Here is a 26,777-nt window from a genome sequence, read left to right on the forward strand (position 1 = left end):
CCGCCACCCAATCAGTGCCCCTCTACCCGATGGCTTCTTCTAGATGGACACCACAAGCCCAAAAGTAAGCCATCACCCCAGGGTTCAGGGGGAGCCAGGCCACCATGGGCCGTGTCCTGTGTCCCTCTACCTTCCTTCTCCTTGATGTGGGTTCAGCCTGGAAGTGGCCACGCTAAGGAGACCCCGGACTCCAGACCTAGGACCCCACGTGGGCCCTATCCCCGCAGTGCATGCTTCCTTGGCTGCTCTGGCTTCTGAAGACCGTGGATTGGGGGTCGGGGGCTCGGGCCTCCGGGACGGAGGGGACTGGCCGGAATGGGCCACCTGGCTGGAGGACCTCGAACGGGCGGTGAGAGGGAGGAAGATGCTCTCCCCCGGCACCGGCCACGCCAGCCCCTGCCCCTCGCCGCAGCTGGGAGTGGGTGTGAGACCCCATCCCCTGGAGGAACGGGGCTGGGCTGGGCGGGGGGAGGGTGACAGAAAGCCAGTCATGTGCCCTGCACACTTGTCGCCTTCCACCCTGCTGTCCTCCACCGGCCAGCCTGCTCCACAGCAAAGGTGAGGACAGCTGGCCAAGGGGCTGGGGGCAGGCAGCCAGCCCCATGGGGAGCAGGGTCGTGTGACCGGGTGGGCGAGCGGTTGCTGGGTGCCTGCAGGGACCTGTGGGGCTGGAGGCTGGAGGGGAATGGGGGGCGGGGCAAGGGCTCCCCACGGGCTCCCCAAGGGGCCCACCCCCTGCTAAGGGGGCAGAACCCTCCCCACAGGGACACGAGGGAGGCCCGGCCGGCCCTGTTCTAGGGAGACCCGTGGGAAGCTGGGACCCAGAGTCAGGAGGGCCCCAGACAGCTCCCTCGGCTCCGCTGACAGCCCGGCCTCCCCGCCCTTCCCCTCCTAAGCACACCGGCCCCTCCTGCCTGGGACGTGCTTGTGGGGTCCTTCTGTTGAGAGGGCCCCTCCCCAGCCCCTTCCAGAATGGCAGGGGCCTTCCTGCTCCACTGAGCTTTTCCCACCTCTCCCCCACAAGGTGCCCACTCCTCTGGAGGCCCACTCCCTTCCTACAGCCACTGTGCCCAGCGTTTGGGGGGGCGGCCGGCGGGGGGAAGGAGCTGAGGGCCGGACATCACCGTGGCACCCCAGATACCACCAGGAGGCAGCCATCAGCCCAGGTCTGGGGGGCCAGCTCTCAGTGAGGGTCCTACCTCCTGGGTCCTGAGAAGAATGGCGATCACACAGAAGGGCGCGGTGAGATGCAACGACATCAAACTGGCAAGAAAACGTGATCGATCTGCTGCTTAAAGAAACAGTCACAAAGACTGAAGAAAAAAAAGTCTGCCTTCCCTTTCAATTAGAACTGCTGTCTGTCCCAGGGGACAGCGCGCCCCAGCTGGCGGGGGCATATAAAGCCCTGGGACAGGAATGGCCAGGACTCGGCTCCCCTTTAGCCCCTCCGGCCTAGCCGCCTTCCTGAAGGCTTCAGTGCGGGCAGCCCCATCCTGGGTGCCATGGGTGTCTGAGCAGTGGGTGGCTGGAGGGGAGCCTTGGGGCCATGGCATGGAGAGGCCCCCAGCCCAGGGCAGGAGAGTGCCTTGAGCAGGACCAGGTGGCGTCAGGTCATCAGGAGCAGGGTGGTCAAGGGACCGGGGAGCCCGCAGGCCTGAGGGTCCTATCAGGGCCAGGCCCAGCTGGAACATAGAGGGCGCTGGCCTGGGACGGTCCAGGGGCGACTCCAGGGCAAGGGACTGCCTGTGTCTCCTGCAGAGGCGGTCCCCCATCTGTCTGTGGCGCTCCAAAGCCCCATGTGCTGGTGGCCATCCTTGCACTTGACCTTGGGGCTGGTCCTGCTGCGCTGGCCCGCAGGGAGGGGCTGGGAGAGCCGGGCTGGGAGAGCCAGGCCGGTAGTCAGGAGTGAACGTGCCCAGGCCAGGCTGCCATCTTGGGGGACCGGGGTCCCGATCACTCCGAGACATGCGTTTCTCCGCGGAGCAGTGCCTGGCTTATAGGGAACGCCCTCTCTCTGCGGGGTCGTCACTTCCTCCCCAAGTCCAGGCCTCATCCCAGGGCAGCTGCGTCTCCCTCAAGGCGGGCGTGGCAGCCCCTGGCCCCCAAGGGAGTCGTCTAGGACCAAGGCCTCAGAGCGGGGCTTGAGGTGGGGAACAGCTCTGGGCAACCGCGGGCGCAGAGGGTCTGGACGGCCCCTCTGGCCTGCACACGGAGGCCAGGCTGCCCTGCCCCAAGTCAGGGCCTTGGCTCTGCTGGACCCTCAGGGCAGGGGCAGGAAGGGTAGGGGAGGGCAGGTGAAGGATAGCACCCCCTCTCTGCCCTCCTGGACTCATGCAAGGTTGCCCCTCCCTCCTCTGGGGGTGGGTCTCAGGGTGGGAGGGCCTGGACCAGAACAGCTCCTCCTAGGGGGTTTATTCTGGTAAGATTTTGTTTGAGAAAAGGGCTCTGATGCTCCAAATGTTTGAAAACCACCATCTTCCCGCTACCCGCACCCAAGAGTCAGGCCCAGAACCCCAGGCCCCACGGGGAAGGGAGTCCCACCCCTCTTCCATCCTGGAGAGGACCTCCGGCCTGGCCAGGAGCAGGTCCTGCTGGGTGTGGGGACACCACGAATGTTCTAGTAAAGCCAGGAACAGGCAGAGGCACCACCGTCCCCTCTGGGATGTCCCTCGGCTCTGAAGGAGCCGACCAGGAAACCAGGGGGTCGAGGTTTCACAGGGAGAAACGAGCAAACTCTCCACCTCCTGAGATGTCGTCCTGCCTGGGAAAGTCGTGCCAGCTAGAAAGCCCTGAGGGGGCTGGCCGAGGAGCAGCAGCAGCCAGAACAGCGACCCGGCCCACGGGGAAGGAGGACCGCAAGCGACCCGCCCTCAAAGCCGCCACTGTCCACACGACGAGCGCTTCCCCGGGGTCCACCCGCACCGCAGGTGCGCCGGAGTCACGGTGACTTCCCCACAGACCTCTTTGTTCTCTTACATTTAAACCGAGAGCAGAACTCATTTTCTTTATCTTTCTGTTTGCTTTTTGGTCTTCAGAGTGACAAAAAGGGGTATGGAACGCACTCTTACAAAGAACAGGCGAGGTTTTTATCCTTTTTACGTTGAAGTCTGACTGCAGAGTGGCAGCCCCATCGCCTCCGCACGGGGACAGGGGGACAGGGCGGCCCTGGGGCTGGTGCGGGGAGCCCAGCGAGACCCACGCTCTGGATGAACGTGGAGGGGGACGGGGATGGGGAGGGGGATGAGGAGGGGGAAGCGGCCGGTTGTCAAGCACACAGAGACCCCGTGCGCCCGGGGCTGGGTTGTCCCGAAGCCAGCAGGGAGGTGACGCGGCCCTGCTCCCCTGGGCGCCCTGACCCCGGAGGCCACCCTTGCTGCTGGGCTCTGGCTCTTCACAAACCAGAAAAGCTAAAGTCTGCGTCGGGGGAATAAATACATTTGGCCAAGAGGAGTCGCAGCGCTCCGGTGTCCTGTCCTCGTGGCCAGATGCACCTGCTGCCCCCGGAGGCCTCGAACCAGGCTGACCCCGCGGGCCGGGTCTCTGCGCGCAGCCGGCCAGAAGGCTTGCAGGGTCCTGGGACGGAGCGGGGGTGCGGAGGACACCCCTGAAGTCAGGAGCTGCAGGGGAATAGCCATGCCCTCATTGTCTGTGACCTGGGGGGAAGCAGAAAGGGACACAGGTTACCTCAGGGTCCACTGCCGGGGGGCAGGCCTCTCGGAGCCCAAGCACCAGGCCAGAGTGCCCACCCAGCTCCTCTGAGTCTCTCCCTCAGGCTCTGTGGCCCCTCAGCTTCACCCAGCCCTCACCATCTCGGGAGTCCCGCCTCCTTTGGTGCCCCCGCCCCTCTTCTGGGGCAGGTGTCTGAGCCCTGCATCCCCCGTGCCCACCCTACCTACCAGGGGCCCTGAACTGCCCAGGGAAGGTGCAGGATCCTCAGTGGCCCAGGGACCCAGACCACAGGCTTGTCCTGCAGCCCCGCAGCCTTGGGCCAGGCACACAGGGGCTGAAGGCAGGCCAACTGTTCTGGGTCCTGCCAGCCGTGAGTAACTGGGGGTTTGGGGGGTGCTGATGGCTGTGCACGTGCCCCAGGCTCAAGGCTCAGAAGGCCCCAGTGTGAGGAGTGATTGACACCCCTGGAGCCCCGCCCCCAGCTGGGAGCCCCGCCCCACCACCAGATGCACCCTCCTGGCTTAAAGAGACCCCCTTGGGGTCAGGGGTGGGCGGGGGTGGGGCAGAGGGCAGACCCTGGACAAGAAAATCCTCTCCCAGGTTGGTGGGGAGCCCAGGCTTCAGCCCTGCTTCCTGACTTGTCCCCACCTCCCATGTGACCACCAGGTGGTCATCCTCGACCAGGGACAGCGGACATTTCAGCCCTGCGTCTCAGGGCCAGCCCCTCCCTAAAGAAAGCAGTGGGCTCTCAGGGAGGGGAGGCTCCCCAAGTCCCACAAAACAGGGGTAAAGTGTTCCCCACACGCAGCTCTGCCGGTCACAGGAGGCTCTGGGAAGGAGGGAGCCTGGAAGGAGGGGGTGGGAGAGGCCAGGAGCCTAGAGTCCAGTGAGAACAGGCGGAGCGCACAGGGGCTGCTGGCCCCCCAGGAGGGGAGGTGTACCCGCACCGGTGACAGCGTGCCTACACAGGAGGAGGGAGAGGTGCCAGCCGGAGCCTGGCCTAGCCCCGAGAGCGGGCATCTGCTTTTGCAGTCTTGGAAGCCGTGAGCTGCTATGACAAGACCCCGAATGCCCTGAGACGGCCACGCCAGCCACGTGGAGGGCCCGGGCGTGCGTGTGCGAGGGGAGGTGCCGGCCACGCCGGCCGAGGCCTTGGGCAGGCGAGGACACCCCAGCCCGGCTGACGCCACTGGCCGGGAGCGCACACAATCATGAGGAATAACCAAGCAGAGCTGTCTGAAGTCACTGTGTTTTGGGGAAGTTTGTTCACAGAGTGATCATAAACTGAAACAAATACCCTACGTGTCTGAAGTCACTGAGAGGTTTCGATTTCTCTCAGAGACCTGGGAACTCATAACTGATTATATATAAACGACCCCAAATGAGGCAAGTCCAACTCTGCAGAGAACAGATCTGAAGAAAAACAAAATATATTCATAATTATCTGCATGGATAAGCTACAATTTTTTTTTTAGATTTCTTTTTTGACGTCGACCATTTATAAAGTCTTTATTGAATTTGTTACAATAGTGCTTCTTTTTTTTATGATTTTTTTTTTGGCCACGTGGCACGTGGGATCTTAGCTCCCCGACCACGGATCGAACCTGCATTGGAAGGCGAAGTCTTAACCACTGGACCACCAGGGAAGCCCCTAAGCTGCAATTTTTAATATCAACACTGAATCTTGATTTAGCCAGAAATCATGTTTGTGTGTTTGTGTGGCAGGAAAAGGGGGTGTTATGAGGTTGCAAAATCTTCCTTTTCCACAGCAAAAAAAGTCTATAAAGAAGGCTTCAGCTGAGAAATCATGAAAGAAGAAACAGCAAGATAAGTGTAGGACTGTGCAGAGAAATCCTTTCATTACACATTTCATGTTACTAGTGGGCTTTCAAACCATGAGCGTATGTAACATTGCTACAAATAAAAATTCAATGGAAAGATATCGTGTTCAGGAACATCTTACTATAATGTAAAATAGGAACCAAAGCCTTTTTCCACTTATTTTTATTTTTTTTGCGGTACGCGGGCCTCTCACTGCTGTGGCCTCTCCCCTCGCGGAGCACAGGCTCCGGACGCGCAGGCTCAGCGGCCATGGCTCACGGGCCCAGCCATTCCGCAGCATGTGGGATCTTCCCGGACCGGGGCATGAACCCGTGTCCCCTGCATCGGCAGGCGGACTCTCAACCACTGCACCACCAGGGAAGCCCATTCCACTTATTTTTAAAATATAGAATCCAGGAGATGCACCTGCACAGAGAAATGCAGACGGCTTCCACCATCCCCGAGGCTGCCTGTGGGCCCTGAGCCCTGCGTCGGTGGAGGGGCTGGCGAAGCCTCAGCGCAGGGGTCCTCTCCTGTCACCATCGCTGCCCAGGTCTGAAAGCAGTGACCCCGTGGCCTAGTGGCCCGGCCGGCAGGTGGGGAAGGGGAGCCGCCATCCTGCTCCTTATCCAAAGCCCCCAGGATTCCAATGACCAGGAAAGAAACACCAGCAGTGACCACAGCGAACTGAACCGCACACTCGCCCCGGCCGCAGCCGGTCGTCGGGCTCCAAACTGTCATCCCCCTGCCCCAAGGCTCCAAGGAAAGCTCCCGGCCAGGAGCCCGACTTGGGGTGTGCAGGAGGGACCCCTCTCTGGCCATCCCCCCTGCCCTGTGCTTCCCCATCGTCTCGGAGCTCGGTCACGGCCCCCAGGCTGGTCCGAAGAAGCAGCTCAGCATCGGATGGAGAGGGCTGGGGGCTCCAGAGCCACCTCCAGAGGGATGCAAGGCATGTGGCCCGGGCAGGACCCTGAGCAAACTCGGGAAAGACCTCTAAGTCCTGAGTGTAGTGCTAAGGCCCCGCTAAGGAGACTCGTCCACCCAGGGCGGCGGGCTCCCAGTCTCGGGGCACCCCTGAGAGCAGGAGCCTCTGGGCATGACGTCCACTGAGCCACACCCGGACCCGGGGCCCGGAGCCCTAAGCCAGGGCCCAGAACCCTCCCCAACCCAGGACCAGATCCCGGACCCGGGGCCCAGTACCCGCAGCCGGGTCTGTCTTGCCCATCAGTGCCTGAGACAGGCCGCCCCCTCCGGGAGCACCCTGGGCTGGGCAGACGGTCGGCTCCAGGAAAGGCTCTGCAGTGTCTGCCAGCAGCAGGTTTCCGGGGACACTGCCCTTGGCAAAGAAAAAGACGGAAACCATAAAACAAAGTCTTGGACCTTGCTCTCAATTCCCAACCGCCTCCTGCCCAAACTGTCTGAGCCACCAAATACCCTCTCCAAATGCCAGTCCTGGGGACAGGCCCTCCCTGACGCTGGTGGTCTCCCCTCTGCAGGTGCCCCAGGACAGGGTGGACACCAGGCAGCGTCCTCACTGCCTGTGGTGGCTGCCGGGCCCTCCCACCCCCCGAGTCCCCAGCGACCAGAGGCCCCAGGAGACGGGGCGGAGGGGACACGGAGAGGACACGGACGCGGGACAGCAGCGATGACCAAAGCCCTGGTGGTCAGGCAGGAGAAACCCCGATGCAGAGGCCCCAGGGGGATGGGTCTTGACTGGCGTCTGTCCCACCTCCCTGCCTGGGGCAGCCAGCAGGTGGCTCTCGGAAGCCCTCAGGCTGGCCTGGGCCTCTGTGAGGACAGCAGGGGTTCTCGTAACTCTGGGGACAAACCCGGACTTTCCCTGTACTTTCTTCTTGACTGAGCAGCTAGGGAAATACCCCTGAGACTAAGACAGGCCCTCTGCCTGGGACACACCGGCCCCTCTTTAATAATGGGACGTTCCCTCTGGGAGGGGTGGTCCCTGTCCCTTCACCGCGACAGCCTGAGCTGCCCCCCAGAGCGCCCCAGCCCTGCTGTCCTCCACCCCACTTAGAAACTACGGGAAGGGCACAAGATCACGGCAAGAGGCTGCTGCTGGTGGTCCTCTAGAGAGAAGCTCATTTCTCTTCCCAGGAGGAAGACGCCTGCTGGCTAGGAACCAACCCCACTGCCCAGCAAGGCTTCCTCACCCCTTTCCCCCAGTCCCTCCCTCCCCAAGAATCGCCCCAGTGCCGCTCAGCACAGTCCTGGCCCGGAGGCCCCTCCAGCCCTCACATCCCTGGAGGTGGCACTCCCTCTAGTCTGGGTCCTGGAAGGGCCCCCCGATGCCCCAGCGTGCCCCGCCTCCCGTGGCCAGCACCCCAGGGATCGGGTCCGCCCCAGCCCTGACCAGAAGCGGCAGGCCATGCGGTCCCACAGCTGCCCGGGGGCCCAGGTATCTGAGGGGGGAGCCACGATGCCGGAGGCCCCTCGAACTGGGAGGCGAACGCCACCTGCACCGAACGTGGCTCCCCCGGCGGCCCCCACCACTCCCTGCCTGCCGGGAGCAGGTTAACCGGGAAGCTTCCAGGCACCAGGGCACTCAGCAGGAGGGCGCCTCTGGCACGGGGCCGCGCCGATGCACCGCATGAGCAACACGTGAGCCGGGTCTCTCCACGAGGGTGCCGTGGGGCAGAGGCCACACCACCCTGGGCTCCTAGCAGTACATCCCAACCTGGGGTCTCCAGCCTGGAAAGTGGCCCCCAGCCCATCCCCCACACAGGGCGGTCAGACACCCCAGGCTCAGCTCCCTCACGGGGCTAAGCTGCCTGCAGACCGGGGGCCTGTTGAGAAGATGGGGGGATGGGGGGGATGGGGGGCTCCCCTCCCTCCACGACAGGGCCTGGGTTGCGGGATGATGACCAGGCCGGCTGAGCTCAGCACAAGACCAGACGGACAAGGCCAGTTCCCCAAACCACAGCCTTCCAAAATGCGGTGACATCAGCGTCTCACGAGCAAAGAAACAAAGCAGCCACCACTGGAAGTGAGAACCATGGAGCCTCACGAGGAAGGAAGCAAAGGAAGGCAGCTGTGGCCTGGCATCGCCGATGCCACCTGGGAAGGCAGCCCACAGCAGCCCTGCGGGCACACGACCTTCCACGGGCCATGCACACCGGGCCATCCAGCGTGGCTCAGGAAAAGCCGCTCCCTCAATCCAGCGGAGACCAGCAAGGCGTTGGCCATGGCCCCCGAACACCCACCTCCCCAGTTACCCGCTTGGTCCCGTGGTCCCTTCAGCCATACCCAGAGTGCACCAGGTCTGGTGAGACCCGGGCCCAGACACAGAGAGGGGAAGGGGACAGTTCCCAGGAACACCAGCTCCTCCGGGATGGAGCGCTGGAAAGCTGTGGTTGACGTCATTGCCCCAGGATACGCAGAGGGTTGACACGTGGCCCACCTCCTGGTCCAGAGGCCCAGGCGGCCCCTTGTTCCAGCCAGCGCTGCCCCCTCCATCCAGATCTGCTGTGTAGACCGGGTGTGGACACCTCCAGCTCGGGGTTCTTAACCCAGAGACATTACGGGGCAGATGCCAAGCCGCCCGGAGCCAGACCACCCTCCCAGGCCCCTTCCTCCACGGCTGGGGAGCATGTCCCCTCGCCCGAGGTGCTGAGGGAGGGGGTGGGGCCCGCGTCAGGCACCCGGCTGTGCCTCTCCAGGGCCAGGGGCTGCCGGACGCACAGGGCAGAGCCCGGCCTGGGAGCAAACCCTGGCTGTGCCTCCCTGGGGGCCCGTCTTCCCCCCTGCGGGACAGGGCACCACGGGCCCCCTCCTGGTGATGCAGCCCAGCGTGCAGAGTGCCATGAACCTGGCGCAGGGCAGGGCGGGGGAGGGCCGCGCCCAGGCCCCCAGCAGGCTGGGCTCCCGTGTGCATTACCGTGTGCCAGGCAGCGCGTGGGTCTGGGTGTGCGGGAACTTACTTCCCCAAAGGGGACACCAAATAGAGCAGCACAGAACGAAGGGGTGGGCTGGGACGGAGCCGTGACGACCAAGCTGCTGCGATGGAGGATCCCAAGCTCTGGGGGCTCCTTGGGGTCACGGCCGTACATGGGTGCTCAGGAGAGAGTCCCTGAGGAGGTGGCCGCTGGGCACAGCGTGGGCGGGCACTGCAGCTCTGCCACATGGAGCCGAGAGCTGGGGAGGGGCGCCCTGCGTGTCCGCTTCTGTTGCAAACACAAGGACAAGCGAACACAGCAGAAAGAAGGCCTGCAGGAGGAGGTCAGCACGGAGGGGCCGGGACGAGGCTCGGGCTGACTTGGGACCCTTGGAAATGTGCACGGAATCAAAATGTAAAGGAATCTCTACAGATGGAACGAAAAAAGGAGCTCAGTGACCCTAACGGTGCCTGAGGTCATGACAACCACGGAGGGGGCGCTGTCTTGATAACTCTGAAACAGGAATTTGACGTGTCCCCCGAAGGGCCAGCGCCAGGGACAAAAGGCCTGCAAGCAAAGCTTGGTGTAGGCCCACGGGCAACCTGGTGGCATCACTGTCTGAAACGATTACATACGTGATGTAGTCTACATATATTAAATATTTTACATATATTAACTTTTGCATGTAAAATTATTGTGTTAATATCACTAAGAGCCAAGATCTTCAGGATAACAGGAGAGAGATGCAAATATGAAAGTTGAAGAAGTAAAAAATCTGAATTAGAAAAATCAGTGTGAAGTCATGATTTCTTTTCTCCTGAAAGAAATTCCAAGGTCTGTTAACTGCAAAGGCTAAGAAACCACCTGGAAACGGTGTGACCCCAGCAGCCAGCACCCCTCGCACCCAGGCAGGATGGCGGCTGGATACCAGTCCCCTTGAGAGGACCCGGGACTCCTCGGGAAACGGCTGACCCCGCGTCTGGGCCAGAAATGCCCACGGTGACCCAGAATCCCGAGCCCTGGCAGAAAGCAAGGCCGCTGCCAGAGACTGCTGTGGTCGTCAGGCGGACTCATGAGCCGATGAGCCCGTGGCCAACAATGGGACGATCTGGGTGTCAAAGAGGACATTCGCCTGGACTGAGAGGTGTCCGCCATGTTTGTGACAGACACGCTGGTCACTCCGGAGGGTGCTGGGAACCGACTCAGACGCTCGTCCGTCTGCTCTGTAAGACCTCATCTAAAGGTGACCAAAGTGTTCCTGCAGAATGGCTAAGGAGCTGATCAGGTCACCAGGACAGAAGGGCCTCCCGACGGGCAGCTGAGGGACCACCGTCCCACGGAGGGGTCGCACCCCAATCCCATGGCGCAGGACTGCAGAGCTCGGGCCCCTCCCCGTGTGCTCTGGGACCTCCGACCTCGGGGTAGGTGCTCCGTCCAGTGGGGGAGAAGCAGGACAGGAACAGGGACAAGTATTTGGAGCTGGCGGTGGGGCCCCCTGGCAAAGAGTGGTTAAGGCATCTCACCAGTGGGAGGGGCAGCACTGGGCCTGGAAGGCCCAGCCCAGGAGGCCCGCAGCCCCTCCCCTCGGCTGGGAGAAGTCCCCACCCCCGCTAGGGACCCCAGCAGAGCAACTGCACACACCGGGCCTGTGTCCCCGTGCACCCACCTGGGGACACGGCGGGGAGGGGGCGGGGCCTGAGCCCCTGCAGCAGCCTCGGAATTACAGGCCTTAGTTTCCTCTGGAACAAAATAATTACAACCCTCACAGAGGACCTGAGTTCCCTGAAAGCAACGCGGAAGTCAGCTGAGAAGCAGAAGTACATCTTTATTTAGCATTAGAAGAGAGAAAAGCCCGTTTGGGGCATTCGCCTCGAGGATACCGTTCTAGAAGAGGCACAGGAGGGAAGCGGCCCCTGGAGACAGGATCTGGACGCCTCCGCTTGGGGACTGGGCGCCCAGTCAGCACTCCAGGCGGGGCGGGGCGGGGCGGGCGGCCGCCAGCAGCCGGGCAGCACGGGTCCGGGCTGGCTTCCCGCGGATGTCTCTATTTCCCGGGAGAGTCACCTTGTGAAGCCGAAAGCGGCCCTGGTGCCGCCTCCGTGCACGGCCTCCCCGCACGCGCTGTGCACGGACCCACACGGGCCTGCTGAGTGGGCAGAGGACGCAGCGGGCGAGTGGGGCCCCAACCCTGGAACCCGGGATGTCACCTTCCATGGGACAGGTGCGGCCGGTGTGATGGAACGAGGGCTTTGAGATGAGCAGATCAGGCTGGACTGAGCAGGTGGCCCATAAACGCCTCACAGGGTCCTCCTGGAAGAAGGCAGGGGGGACGCATCACAGCAGAGAGGCCCCCGTCACCATGCAGGCAGAGGCTGGGTGATCCCGCCAGAGGCCCGGGAGCGCCCGAGCCCCCCAGGAGCTGGAAGAGGCAGGAAGGACCCTCCCCTGGAGCCTCGGAGGAAGCACAGCCCTGCCGGCACCTTGACTCGGGCTTCTGGCCTCCAGAACCATAGGAAGAGATTTCTGTTGTTTCCAACTGCCCAGCGTGAGGTCATTTGTACCAGCGCCACAGGAAGTTCATAGGGGATGAGGCTCACCCCAAGAGTGCCCTCCACTCAGGGAAACCAAAAAACCCAGCACTCGGAGCTGTCCGCGGAGTGAGCCCCAAAAGTTCCCTGCTGGCCAGCAGCCCGGCCACTTGGGCAGGAAGGGAAGGGGCCAGGGCCCCTGCGGTTCCACGGGAGGTCGGGACCCAGCCCTGGACCCTCCCAGCTCACATGGGGCCTGTGAATTTCCCACTGGGCTGAGAGGCTGGGACACTGGATGGCATTCTGAGCTGTCACGGCTCCCAGGACACCGGGGCACCCGTCCCCACCCCTCCCAGGCCCTTGGGGTGCGCTCCCAGTGACCGTGCACCCAGTAATGGACGGCTCCATCACCGCCTGCCCTCACCTGGGTGGTGCCCGCGGGCTGGGCGAGGCCCCAGCCCATCCGTGCTCACCCATGGCCTTGTCCTCACCCACGTCATCCCACGAATCCATCACTCGGCCCCAAGGCTCCTCCGAGGCTGGACCCCGAGACTCCTCCCAGCCGAGACCCAGGCGTTCACATGCCGGCAACTAGAGTACCCCCTCCACAGCCGACGAGGGGCATGGCGGTCCCAGCAGCCCAGCCCGTCCCCTGGACCTCTGCCCCCTGCTCCCCGTGGCCCTCCCACGCCCCATCCTTGTCTGAGCCTCCGTCCTATGGCACAGCCTCCAGGCCCCTATCACACTGCTGTCCCAGAGCACAGGACCATCCACCCTCTGCTTGAAATTCTCCCATGGCACCCCTACTCTGAGGATAAGGCCCCAGCTGGGGCCTCAGGCCACCAGGCCCACACTGGGCCTCTCCCCACCCCTAAGAACATGCCCAGCTTCGTTCTGCCACGGGCCCCAGCACATGCTGCTCCTTTTGCATCCTCAGATGCTCATCCCCACCCTATTAGCTCATGATTAGCTCACTGTTCTAATCTCAGCTATGTGTCACCTCCTCCAGGAAGCCTTCCCAGATCCCCAGTCCAAATCAGCTTCCTCACCAGACACTCTGCTGGGAGGCCCTTGTCCCCTCTCAGCACATTCCTGTGTGTGATTAGGCACGAATCTGGGGACTGTGAGTCACAGCCCTCTCCCCAGCCCCCGAGACAAGGGCCTCGGTGACTTTGCACACTTCTGTCCCCCATCCAGCAGAGCATTCAGTCCTTGGTAGGCCGACCCCTTGGTGGGTGGGTGGGTGGGGAGAGAAGAGGCACGTAACCGGGTCTGAGAGGAAGAGGCCTGGGGTCACACCACCCCCGGGAGGAGTCGCTGTCACCTGTCAGGTTGGGGGGCCAGCCCTACACTCAGGGCATCCCTGTCCCACCTGCAGGACCCTCGCCCCCCTGACCAGTGGGCAGCAGGAGTTGCCCAGCCCATCCAGTCAGGAGCATGACCCCGGCCCCACCGCGGGGGGACATGGGAGGACCCCCGGGAAAGCAGAGCCAGAAAGCCGGCTGCAGACAAGTCCCCTCACTCACCCCCTACCCGGGAGACAGATGGGGAAACTGAGGCTCAGAGTCGCCAGCCTGCTGGGGCCAGGGCTGGGCCCGGAGCCCTCGGGAGATGTGCCTCGCTGGGGCACACGAGCACCTTGGGGGCGGTGCCTGCTCAGAGCCCCTGTGCCCAGCCAGGCCCCGCTGGCCTCTCCCCAGCTCCCTGGCCGCCAGGCCCCAGGCCGGCTCCGCGACTCTCACAACGTCCGCGTGGGCACCCACCTCTCAGCCGAGCCTCCAGCAGCCCTGCAAAGGGGGCAGGGTCTCTCGGGGAAGAGGTGCCGGGCACACGCCCCTGGAAGGGGCCCAGCCCCACATCTGCTGAGACTCTCCTGACACACCTGCGGGCAGCATGGACACCCCAAATCCCAAGGAGCTCCTGGCACCACCTCAGCCATCCTCAGGTGGCTGCAGGGTCAGCTGGGCCAGGCCGGGGTGGCCGGTGGGTGGGGCCTGGAGGACCACCTTCCCCAGCAGGCCTCCCGGCCGAGCTCCAGGCCCCTGTACCAGCCTCCCAGCCCTCCCGTGGGGGGCCCGGGGGGCCCACGCCCGCCGGGAGGTCCCTCCTCCTCCCAGGACGCGCCCGGGTGCTGGTGACCCTGGCCCCTACCTCAGCACCGCCACGGGGCACTGCCACCAGCAAGCATCTCACACAAGCTCTGCCGGGACCCTCCTCCTGCACCAGCCCCGCAGCCCTCAGCTTGTCTGGGGAAGCCCACCTTCCCTGGTGAGGGCAGTTCCCTGCTTCCCCTTCATGGAGCAGCCTGGACAGCTGCTCCCCAGACACTTGACACCTGAAAGCAAACTTGTCCACCAGGAGACCGCGGACCCCACCTGAGCGCGAGACCCCGGCTTGCTGACGCCAGCAGATCAGCCACCTGGCTGGCACAAACCTCAGCTCAGTCTTTAAGCCTCAAAAAACAAAACCCAAAAGCCCATCAGCCAAAACCACTTGGTGCTCTGGCGCCGAGAGGATCCAGGCCGCCCGCCACGCTCCCAAAGCTCCACACCCCGCGGGGGCGGGGGGCACAGGCCCCCGCAGCAGGCAAACCCGTCCAGCGAGATTCTTCCTCTGCTTCCTGATACACAGAGCCCTGAAACCACGGGGCTGTCTCTGCCCACAGCAGGGGCACGTGGGCAAGGTGCCCGACACCAGGCCAAATACGGGCTGGGCCCTGTGAGCAGAGGGGCGGGGCCCGGAGCAGAAGGGCACAGAGAGAGGCAGGGCCCCCCAGTGGTCCCCAGGCCAGCGGGACGCGGCCGCAGCCAGGGGTGCCCCTAAGCCTGGCCACAGCAGGGAGATGCCCTAGGAAGCCCGATGCCAGGGCATCTGGACTTTCTCTGGACCGCTGCCCCTCAGGTGAGCTGGCCGCCCTCACCTGAGACCCTAGCTGCCTGGATGCCCCCAGGTCTGTGCCACGCCCACACCCCAACACGAAGGCCAGAACTGATGGGGGATGTGCCTGGTTCCCAACAGGAGAAGTTCGTGCCTGGAATCCGGGGAGCCATGCAGGAGGTGATGTGGGAAGCAGGTGGGGGAGGGGTGGGGACAAGGCCTCAGGAGCCCCGGCCGGGACCCCAGCCCAGATGTGCCCCTCATCACTGCTTCTTCAATCCCAGGACCCCGCTGCACCCGGCACAGCAGGGAGCGGGCACCAGCACTCCACAAAGCCCCTCCCCAGCCACATGAGCTGGCCCTGCCCAGCCCTAAAAACTCGCCTCACCCGGGAAACCGGCACAGACAGGTGGGTGAGCAGGACAGCCAGGCCACACAAGGTCACCCGAGGGTCCGGAGATGAAGGCAGAGGCCCAGCTCATCCTCTGGGCCAGCCCCTGTGCCATGCTGTCTGCTTCTGTGGGCGTGGGCACGAGGCCACGGGGCCAGGAAGAGCACTGACCCCACGGGCTGCCCCTCACAGGGGACCCTGTCATGTCCCCTCTGGTCCACCCAGGCGGCCTGGAGCCTCGGGGGACCATGGCCTGCCCGGGACCAACCAGGGGAGGACAGGGAGGGTAGTCAGACCTGGGAAGAGTGGCCACCAGCGCCAGTGACCCGCTGGACACACCCCGCTGCCCAGGCCAGAGCTGGTGGCAACCATCAGATGAGAGCACGCCCACATCTCCCTGCACCTCGGGGCCCAGGGGAAGCTCACGGCAGAGGCCCTCAGCCCCCCGGCCGTTTCCCGACACCCCGCCAGACATGCCACACGGTGATGCCCCACGCCACCTGGTGACACGGCAACTGCACAAGGTGATGCTTCCAACCCCAGGTGGTGACACCCCCAACCCCACAGAGGCTCCATAAGGCCTGTGGCTGGAGATCCTACAAAGGTCTCCTGGGGGCAGAGACAGAGGGCGAGGCACTGGCCCAGGGACAGATCCCAGAGCACCGGCCCCGCCACCGGGAGCCTGGAGCCCCCAGCACCAATGTCCAGGACCCACGTGCTGGCTGACGGAGGGGAGCCCCCACTGGCAGCAGCAGAGCAGCGCTGGGCCACAGGCACTAGCTCTGAGGGCAGGCAGCTCAGTGACTTTCCTCCTTCCGGCAAAGTCAGACCCCTGGACACACCTGCGAGCAGGAGGTGGGGGAGGGGAGGGAGGGAGGCCCCGCCTGCAGCCTGGGAAGAGTAACAGAGGAAGCCCCTCCCTGCGCTCCCCACCGCCCCATACGTCAAAGCCGCCACCTTTAAAACCCTCTCCTTTCTCCAAAGGGAAACGAAAGAGCAAGGAGACCTTTTACGGTCCTTTGCAAAATGGCCGCAAAACACAAACTAGCTCTGTTCTCTGAACAGGTGGCTGACGACTCGCCTGCTTTTGTTTCTTTTTTTCTTTTTGCGGTACGCGGGCCTCTCACTGTTGTGGCCTCTCCCGTGGCAGAGCACAGGCTCCGGACGCGCAGGCTCAGTGGCCATGGCGCACGGGCCCAGCCGCTCCGCAGCATGTGGGATCTTCCCGGACCGGGGCATGAACCTGTGTCCCCTCCATCGGCAGGCGGACTCTCAACCACTGCGCCACCAGGGAAGCCCCTCGCCTGCTTTTAAAGCACCTCTTCTGTGAATTGAAAAGCTGGACAATGTTGCCAGCAAGCAGGGCGACTGTCCAGACGGCCCCCTTTGGAGCAGCGAGCCAGATGGCCAGGGGCGTTCGTGTCCCCCTGGCTCACCGAGGCCCAGGGCGGAGGGACAGCCCAGATGCAGACACGGGCTCGGGACGGCCGGAGAGAGGCCGCCCTCCACGCACACACTCACCTGGTCGGAACCCGAGTTACGTTTCAAACTGGGTTAAGAGCTCCCTTATTTCCGGGGCCACGTGCTGGGCGGCATTGGCAGCCTCTGTTATAGCTTTCCGATACATCCCCTTCTTCTTACGGTTAAATCTCAGTTTGAAAAATTCAGAGAAAGGGGAGAGTTTTGAAATAGACAAGAACGACGTAGTTGGAGAACCAAACCACGAGACTTTCGCTTCTTGCCAGGAGGGCTCCCCGTCCTCCTTCTGGCTAAGACTGATGTCCAGGACACGTGCTGGCCACCAAGGAAAACCATGAACCTTACCCCACACGATGTCCCCTACGGCCACGGTCCTTCCGTCCTCGGTAACGCACTTGGAGACGCTCTGCGTGTGCAGCCTGACCGTCAGGGGTGGGACCGTCGGCTGCGCGTCCTTGGACGAGGCCGGCACAGACGCGCCGTCGCCAGACGAGAGGTCACACATGTCTGGTGACGTCACTTCCGAGCTGGACGATTTGGACTCGTCCAGGCTGTCGCTGCTCCACACTGACACGCTGGCACAGCCAGTTCTCCGGGGGCAGGCGGCGAGAAAAGCCAGGCCGTCAGGCCCGTGTTCACCTCGGGGACACCCCTTGCAGTCGTCGTCCTCGCCAGAACTTCCAGAAGACGAGTCCGCCAGCCCAGAGCGGGCAGAGCCGTCAGCCAGGGGCGCAGGTGAGCCGGCCCGGGGGCCGCGGCCACAGCCCTTGAGCTCCTCCACCAGCTCGGCCCTGTAGACGGGCTCCTGCTCGCCAGCCCCCGGGCGGTGGGGCTTCAGGCGGATCTTGGGGGGCGGCGGGGCAGCGCTGGGGGGCAGGGGCCGCGTCAGCTTCAGCTTGGGGATGGAGGCCGGGGCCCCGGTGGGCGGCCTGTCCCTGGGCGCCTCGGGGTCCGGGCCTCCGGGCGGGGCCTGCGGGGGGCAGAAGGGCTCCAGTGAGCCGTGCACGCGGGAGGGGATCTCCACCACCTCGCCGGTGCCCTGGGGCGTGCTGTAGGAGATCTTGATGACTGGGCTCCGGGGGACCCGGGCCCGCGCCTCCTGCCGCCTCTCCCTCTTGCTCCTCTTGGCGGTCGTGTCACCTCCACCGTCGGGGTCCTCGGGCTTTCGGGGCTCCCTGCGCGGCCGGGGGGTGGCCGGGGGGCCGGGGCTGGCCTCTGGGGGGCTCAGGGTGCTCTTGCACTTCTCGCAGAGCACCTGGCGGGGCCGCAGGCGGATGGGACTCAGGGCCAGGTGGCCAGAGTCGCGGTTGCGGGACAGGCGCCTCCGTGTCCTCTTGATGCCCCGCGGGGGCGGCTGCGGCACCCACTGCCGGTACGTGTTCCTCAGCCAGAGCGGGGGAGGGAAGGGGGCGCCTTCAAAATAGGGCGGGAACGGGGGCAGGCTTCCGGCGGGCAGCGGGGGCGGCTCGGGGCTGGTGGTCTCAGGGGCCTGGTCCCCACTGGAAGGTGGCGGGGGGCCTGTCCCCAGCTGCATCGCCTCTGTGTCCCCCTCCGTGCGGGCCGGCTCGTGGCAGCCGTTGACAGGCGGGTCCTGGGCCTGGGGCGGCGGAGCTGATGGGGGCAGGCCGAAGAGGCCGGACCTGGTGGTAGGGAGACAGAAAGGGACAGTCAGGACAGGGAGGACCCCGCCGTGAGCAGACCCCCCTCCCGGAGGGCCCAGCACATGCCCCGGGGGCATCCCAGCTGCAGGCTGTGCTCTGAAGTCACGCGACCAGCATGGAGACCGACGGCCCCACAGGCACTGAGCACCCACACCTCACTCCGTGGCAACAAGGGGAACGCGGGCTCGAAGCTGGAGGCCTCCCAGGACCCGGTGCAGGCGTGGGGCCCAGGAAGCCTGGGGACGGGGTCTGGCTCCTGGGACGGGCCTGACCTGGCCTGCGGGGGTCCGGCTGCTGTGTGGCCAGCGGCCCTTACAGGCCTCACCCACTCAGGCCCCTCCTCCCTGAGGGAAGCACTCCCAGAGGGAAGACCCCACATGTGTCCCTGGGAGGACCCCCAGTCCCAGGACAGCCCATAGGACCGGGGTCCCAGGTGCCGGACGTGTGTCTGGGGGTGGGGGCCACTCGTGGCCAGGCCCAGCAAGGACAGGGGTCAGCCACCAAACCTGAGCCCCGGGCCTGGGAGTGAGCCCGCTCCCTCCTGAATGCTGAGTTGGGCCCACCTGTTTCCACGGCTCTCAGGTGAGGGCATCACTCAGGCCGCCCCTGCCCACCATGACCTGGAAGGACCACCCCTCCTGCCAGCACTCCTGGCCCCTTCCCTCAGGACCTCCAGCTCCAGGACAGAGAGGGCCAGGCGGCACCGATAAGGCCACGTGACCCATGGGAAGGGGCCAGAGAAAGCAGGAGGCCCCCCTCCCGCGAGGACCCACAGCTGAGCCTGAGCGTGTGGCCGGCACCTCCGGAGCCCCCCAGTCGGGACTCTCTCCCCGGGAAGCTTGGGGCCAGCAGCCTCCACTCAGGTGTCCCGGCATCAAATGCCTTGGGAGTAGCGCCCTTCTAGAGCCAATGACCGTCACCCCCAGGCCCCGTGCTGGGAATGTCGGGAAGTCATATCCGATCAGCAAGCTGCTCTGGGAGCCACAGGAAAACACACTGCTCCGAGTGAGGGAAACCAAGCCCAAACGGGCTACACCTTTCTTTGGCGGTGACACACATAACTTTAAACACCTGCGATTTAATTTGTAAGAACTGCTTTAGCTAAAAGCTGTTCGTTTTCACTTTTTTTAAAGCACTGAACAGACTTTTAGCCAAGTTAAGAGAAACGAGGATTAGAATATTGTACCTCAGTGTCTCCCTCCCTTTTGTAATTCAATCAGAGTAGAAAAGATAAGTGAGCTTTGCTGTTTCTCAAAGAAGTCATTTCTCAAAAATGACTTCTGCATCTACAGGGTCCAGCAAACCAGGGCCACGGCCACCTGCCCTCTGCTTGGCCATGGAGGATGCAGCTCATTCAGACGGCTGACCTGTGGCCTGTGACCCTGACTGAGGGAGAAGAGGGGAGGGGGAGGGGTACAGAGAGAGAGACGGAGAGATGGCAGCAGGGCCCGCCTGCGGGGAGCGTCCAGCCACAGGCCAGCAGTAGGGCCTTGGCCCCCTGTGAGGCGGGATTCTGCGCGGCGGGGGGCAGCCCTTGTGATCCCTCCCCTCCCCCCCTCCCCATCACCCGTGGGCATGTGGCTCTTCAAGGGCCCCTCTCCCAGGAAAGACCAAGCCGTTCCCACCGGACTGGCTCCCACTGCGGCCCCGCGGCCACAGGCCCCCACGTCCCAGCCGACCAATAACAACAACAAGCACCACAGACCACGTCTGTCAGCGGTGGCCGCCCGCGGGGCGCATCTCACGGCTCCTGCAGCCGCCACGGGAAGCAGGCATGTATGATTTCCATACCAGGATGGGCGGAGACTTTCAGGGGAACAGGGGTGGGAAAGGGGGTCCCAGGATCATGCCCTGACTGTCAGCCACCCTCTCACCAGCCCCGGGTCGGGCACTGGGCACAGAAGCTCCACACCCCACGGCCCCCAGGCCAAGTCAGCCACCAGGTTTTGTAAGTCAGGTGTGACTGGCACACAGCCACGCCCGCTGCCCGTGCAGGGCCCCTGCGGCACTGCTGAGCACCTGTGACAGACACCGCATGGCCACCAGCCCTTCACGGAAAAAGTCTGCCTGTGTCGAGGTGTGGGCGACAAGCCCCCACCCAGTCGTGTGACAGGCTGGTGTGTCACCAAACCTCACCCGAGTCCCAGGCATCAGAGCAGGCACCTGGCTCATTCCCTTCAACAAGCCCCTCGTGGGCATTCAGAACAGGCTGAGAATTTGGCAAACTAAACCCAGGCACACGCATGCAAGCGTGCATCCACACACGTGTGCACACACATGCACCAGGGGGCCCACACACCAGGCTGGATCCACACATCTGGGGCTGGAGGGTTTCTCCCAAGGCCTCCCCGAAACCCACTTCCTGCCCACCATTCACAGGCACCCAGGCCACGAACTGGGGGCTCACTCTGACACCCCCCTCTCATCCGCACCCCGCCCCACCTTCCCAGGCCCCTGGGCTGTCACCCCACTAGGACCCAGCCTGTATCCCCTCCTCGGGCTCTGCTCCTCACCGCCCCCCCGTAGCCTGGCCTGTGCCGCCAGTCAGCCTGTCTGTGCTGGTGCAGAGCCCCTCCTGCTCTGCAGGACCCCTGGGCAGCCCCTTTCCCGTCATCCCCCACCCCCCAACCCAGCTGCCCTCCAGGACCCTCCTAGGCTTGGACTGTGCCCTCGGCCAGCCGGCCCGGGGGGCTCTGAAGTCTCCTTGGCCACCTCTCTGCACACACAGGCTGGGGACAGGTGGCCCTGAAGACTCTGGAGCTGTGGCCCATTCAGGGAGCTTTTTGCCCCACTGATCACACACAACCCTCAGGGGTTCTCTGCATGTTCAGGACGGCCAGAGACCCAGGCCCTGACCTGAGCCACAGCACTAAGCTGTGGGCCCCTGGGTGGGCCGGGTCTGCACCCACCAGACACAGACAGGGTCTGGCTGTTGACGCCGCCCTGCCCAGGCAGATCAAACTGGGAGGCAGCCTCGGCTGTGAGCAGTGCCCTGGTATGCCTGCCCCCTCTGCCCACAGGGCTGTGGGCTGCAGCCTAGAGGGGGAGGTTCCTTGCAGACGGCCCGGTGGAATGGCACCGCGGCTGCCACGGCGGGCCCCATGACTCGGACACTTCCTTCCCAGAGCTGCTGCCCTGCCCAGGCCACACCCACGCCTGCCGGTGAGTAAACAGGGCCAGCGGGACCCTGGCTGCCGGGCTGCAGACCACGAGCAGGTTCTCTGTCTACAGCCCCATGAGGCGCCGTCATCACCATTCCCATTTCTTGGATGGGACAGTGAAGCTGAGGGAGACCAGGGAGACCAGCGGGTCGGGAGACAGGCAGGGTCCGTGCTCGTGCCCCAGCTCTGCTGCCTCTGGGCGCGGGAATGGCACCAGCCAAGGCCACTCTCTCTGGGAAGGACCTCAGCAACCTGTCCGCCGAGGGGTGCCTGCTGGACCCCCAGGCACAAGGCGTGGCCCGACCGCGGCCTGTGGGTTGACCACGGGGCCGGGCCCCTCGGAGAAGCCGGGCTGTGCCCACGTGGGCCTACACCCAGGGACAGAGGCCCTGGCCAGCCTGGCAGAGCCCCACACGTGATACTGCAGGGCCCTGGCAGGCAGAGGGCTGGGGTGGCCCTGGAGCCAGAGAGATGGCCTGACAGGCTCAGGGTGAGGAACCCAGGCACCCACACTGTCCTGCCCTCTGCAGTGCGGAAGGTCTGGACTCACGGGGCCCCACAGGAGTGACTCATGGGCGGAGCCAGGGCCTGGCCCAGCCTCGACAGGCAGCACAAGGCCAGCCAACGTGCCCATGCAGAAACCCGAGGGGCCCTGAGCAAACCTCAGCACCGCATCCTTGGGGAGCTAGGGGAGGGGCAGATGGCCTGCGCTTTGAGGAGAGGCTGGGGAGACCGAGCCCGGGCGAAAAGTTCGCACAGGGAGCTTCAGCCAGGAGGCTTACAGGGATCAGACCCCAAAGCAGAGCAGTTCTGCCCCCAAGGGAACAGGAGACAGAGTCCCCAGGGTCACCCACCGCTCTGCCCAGGTGAGGGCACGGCCACCGGCATGGACACAGGGACCCAGAGAGAAGCGGCCTGGCCTGCAGTCCTCCGTGGGACACCAGTGGCCAAGCCTCAGCTCCCACACGTCCCTGGGGCTCGTTTGTGCCTCCAGCCTAGCACCCATCCGAGAGCAGCGGGCCTGGGCGGGCCCATGGCTAGGAGGGGCCCTGCCGCCTGCCAGAGCTTGCGGCCTCCCCACCCGCCCCCTCCCAGCTCGGCAGGCTTGGGTCCCAAGCGCCTCTGGTGCCCACTGGCAGCCTCTGGCCCCGGCCAGGTCCCCATCTGCCTTGGACCTTCCTTCTTCGTCCTCCCACGGGGAGAGGCCGCCCCGGTGTCCTGTAAAGAGGTGAGAAGACGTGGCTCCGGAACAGAAACATCCCGGGGGCCAAAGCCCAGGGCCAGGTGCCTAGGGCAGCCTTGCGCGGCAGGTACCTTGTGGGCAGAGCCTGGAGTCAGTCCCAAGACAGGTCCAGGTCCCGAGACGAGGCCCACCTTGCGGCTGGCCAGGCTGTACACCCCAGCGTTGGTTTAGAAAATACACGGCGGCCGTTTCTCTCTACCAAAGCCCTGCCGACAGACAGCCGCAGGGTTGGAGCCCCGAGAGAGGGGAGGGGCGGGTGGGTGTCAGGCTGCTGTGCACAGAGGTCCACCTCTGCTCAGGGAGCTGGGGAAAGCAGGATGACACGGGGACTTGCAGCCTGGACGCCAGAGTGGCCCCTCATCCAAGGCCACATGTGGGACCCTGCCCCTCCCCCGTGGTTATCAACCTAGGGTCTCCGCCAGAGCTGGCCCCCAGAGTCCTGGACCAAAGGCTGAAGAACCATCAGCATCATTATAAGACTCAGGTGACTGTGTCTCTCTTCCCAGGAGCACAAGGCCAAGCCCCCAGCCCACGCGCCCCACCCCCTCCGTGGAGCAGCTCCAGAGACCAGCCATGCTGGCCAGGTCCCTTTGTGAGGCATCTGCCCACTGGCTGCAGGTCATACCACCCCGTGATGCACTGCGCAGTCCCAGTCCCTCCAGCTCCTCAAGGGCAGGGAGGACGAGCCCAGTGGGGCCTGGACAGGGGACGTGTCTGGGATGGAGCAGGGGCGTGCTCCTGCCCAGGGACGGGCCGTGGCTGGGATTCTTGGCCAGCTGAGTCTCCAGAAGCCTGGGTCCCAAGCCCCCCGGGCAGGTGTGGGTCCCAAAGGCCCGTACCCAACCTTTGCAGTAGAGGGGCCCCGGAGTCATGTGTGATAGCGGCACCCTGGGTGACTCACACTGGGGAAGTTTACAAAACGCGCACTTAGAGGTCAAGGCCGGAGGCTTCGGATTGGCCAGGCCAGACAGGCAGCTGGCCCTCATGCCCACCGACCGGGAGACCATCCCTTCAGCACTCGGAGACTTTGCTGTCTTTGGGCCACCCCACCTGAGGTCCTCAGCCAGAGGTCCACCCCCAAATCACCCACAAGAGGCCTCCCCCGCACCCCAGCCTGGAGAGTGGAGCTGTGGGGTCAGGGTAGGCCGGGGCCATCTGCACCGTTATGTGTCAGAACGAACACCGCCCACCCGAGATACTTGAGGATCGTGCACCACAGCAGTTATGCCAGGGACTTAAGGCCGCTTCCCAGCACACAGTAGGTGCTCAATGAATGAATGTGGATGCAGGAGCCACAGGCACTCAGAGCAGCCAAGGATCTTGGTTCAGATCACACAGCAGCCTGTCAGCAGGTTCAAGGCTCAGCACCGGCCTGGCGGCTCCGAGCGTCCGCTGGGACCTCGGCCTGGCCTCCGTGGACAGACAGACGTTCAGCCCAGAGCTCCCAGAGCACCAAGGGAGGGGTGCTGCCGCCCCAGTGCCCCCAAATTAACACTGGCTGCTGGGCCCCGCTGCAGGAGAGGACCCAGGGACCCGTGTGAACTGCCCCTCCCGGGGGACCCCTCTGTTCTCCTAGGCCCCCGGGGTCTGCCCACGAGCTCGAGAAGTGCTGACACGTGGCAGTGACTGGTCTGCGCCCGGCTGGGGCACCACGGGCACACGGGCCTGCTGACCTGGAACCCACAGGCCCCAGGAGGTGGGCAGGCGCCTGCAATCTGAGCCCCCAGCTGCTCTGCCCGCCTGTCAGTGCCCACACCCGGGATGGGGCCTCACTGACCGGCCCTGCCACCGTGACGTATGGGGTAGGGGGAGTGGGCCCTGAGGAGGAACCGGCCCCCAGGGAGGCAGGTCGGTGCTGCAGACCCCCAAGGCCCGAGGCCGGGCCTCTCTGCCAGAAACACCCAGGCCAGGTTGTAAGCTGCCTCTGGACCCTGTCTGACAAGCCGGCTGTAAACATGAGCGTTGCAGATCATAATATCATGGTAGAAACCTGGGATCAGGATGAAACTGGAGGTGACCCACAGAGGGGAGGTGGGGTGGGCAGGGACAGGGGCAGCTTCGGGGCCAAGCCCAGGCACCGGAGGGGTTGGGAGAGGCCAGGTCTCTCCTCAGGTTCTCTTCAGGGACCGGGGGCGGGCGGGGGGAGCCCACTCAAGTCAGAAAGAGGAGCTGCTGAGCAGAGCTGTGCCCACCGAGGCCCAGCTCCCGGTTCTGTGGGCGGCTCCGGTTACAGCCTTATGTGGCCATGGCAGGGTTGCCGCCCACACGTCCTACAGCTGCCAGTTCCCATGCTGGGATCCCAGCAGAGTCTGCTTCCTTCCACGAGGGGGTGGGGAAGCAGGTGGGGGGGGCAGATCTCCCCATCAGGTTAGCCATGGGCTATAGGGACGGGAGCCCTGCCTGGAGGCAGAGACCAAGGGCCGGGGGCCGGCAGCCTCTGCAGACACCCCCAGCCTCCCTTGCCCTGAGTCAGGGAGCACAGAAAACGAGAGTGGGGGGACCTCTCCTGCCAGGGCCCCTGTCAGGGAGGAAAGGCCAGGCAGGGCTGTGCAGGCAGCGCTGGGGTGCAGCCCTGCACAGACCCAGGAGCAGAAGCAGGACTACGCCGGCGGAGGAAGTGGTGGCCACTGGTGGCAGAGGACCCTCAGCCGCCCCAGGGGACAGGCCTGGCGGCTTCCAGGCGGCTGTGCTGCAGCCCCGGAGGGTCACCAGGTCCCAACAAGCACTCTCTGCAGTAGCCAGCGCAGAGCAGGGCGACAGTCACCTGGGACGCCATATGTTAAATCACATGACTTGCACATAAATGGCTCTGGCACATCTAATGAGGAGATAATGCCAGCAGAGTGGCCGTTGAAAGGTGATGGTCCTCCTGCCACACCCCCACCGCCGGCACAAAATTTGGGCTCCACTGAGGGAAAAAGTTGGGCCTTTGCAAAGGGGAGCCGTTTACTGCTCCCGGTTCAAAATAAGGCCCAGCCTGAGCCTCAAGACATTAGTGCCTGATTAATGCCTAATCATTTATCTGCGCGACAGCTCACTACCATGTGACACTGTATCCAGGAGACTCTTTCCCGCTGCAGGGATCCCTGCAGCCGGCATACAGGTGCCTCTCAGGATGGATGTGCCCCCAGGCCTGCCCAGGGACCCCTCCAGCAGAGAATCCCGCTGGCTCCCGAAGGGAGCTCAGCACAGCTCTGAAACTTGTATCTTTTCATTCCTGTTCTGCCCAGGGCTCCTCAGCCCGAAACAGTGTTCTTAAATCGCGCCGCTGGACACAACTGCTCGCTAGCAATCCTCAGCCCCGACTGCTCCTGGTGGGGGGGACATTGCATTACACCCCGCCCCCCCCTTATGAGTAACTGACAGGGCAAGCGCATCTGAACCGACTGCCCCCACCCCGGCGGATGACAATTCTCAAGGCAGCCGAATTCAACAGTGAGTCTGAACAAAGAAAAGTGCGTTAATTATGGCAGACGTGCGGAGTTCGGAGCCGGGCGGCACGGCGGTGGGCGCGGGGTCTCGGGCTCCACGCGCCGCGCCCAGGCTCCGGCTCGGCGCCCATCGCCGTTCCCGCCCGGCTGCGCGGTCCCCTGCCCGAAAAGTCGCGACGACTTTGAGAACCACTTTTCCCCCCCGAGTGGCGGCCGCGCTCGCGCACCCCGAACCCGGGGCTGGAGAAACCGAAAGCGGGCGCCGGCGCCACGCTGCCCCGCCCCGGAGCAGCCCCGGCCCTGGGCCAGCGCGCGCGCGGGGTGGGGGCTGTCCCGAGGGGATTCCGGGGGCGTCCCGGGGCCCGCGCCCCCGCCCCCGCTCACTTTTTCGTGCAGTCCAGCAGGATCCCGGCGAAGCGGCGCTCGCCGCAGCTCACGGTGACCAGCAGCGCGCCGTTGACGACCTGCTCCACCCGCACGGGCAGCCGGCAGCCGGCCCGCGGCTCCATGCTCCGCGTCCCGGCCCGGCCCCCGCCCCGCGCCGGGTCAGCCCCGCGCGTGACGCCGCCCGCCGGCCGCCTGACGTCACAAAGCTCCGCTCGGGGCGGCCTCCGCGAGCGGGCCGG

At 64.5% G+C, this 26,777-nt stretch overlaps 1 protein-coding gene across 4 annotated transcripts; it reads right to left on the minus strand.

The window, feature by feature from the left end:
- On the minus strand, window positions 1-26,777 carry PWWP2B (PWWP domain containing 2B). Of its 4 annotated transcripts, none has more exons than XM_081226089.1 (3): window positions 26,536-26,777; window positions 17,001-18,295; window positions 1-3,653 (listed from the first exon to the last, which is right to left on the minus strand). In XM_081226089.1, exons 1-3 carry the CDS (start codon window positions 26,658-26,660, stop codon window positions 3,640-3,642), a joined length of 1,434 nt encoding a protein of 477 aa, XP_081082215.1. In that variant the 5' UTR covers window positions 26,661-26,777; the 3' UTR covers window positions 1-3,639. The 4 variants fall into 4 exon arrangements, with proteins under 4 accessions (XP_081082215.1, XP_081082212.1, XP_081082214.1 ...); XM_081226086.1 differs by having other exon boundaries at window positions 5-3,653; window positions 16,698-18,295; XM_081226088.1 differs by lacking the exon at window positions 1-3,653 and adding an exon at window positions 6,678-6,826 and having other exon boundaries at window positions 16,698-18,295.

This window comes from Mesoplodon bidens, assembly GCF_964165515.1.
Source record: "Mesoplodon bidens genome assembly, chromosome: 1".
Lineage (NCBI taxonomy): Eukaryota > Metazoa > Chordata > Mammalia > Artiodactyla > Ziphiidae > Mesoplodon > Mesoplodon bidens.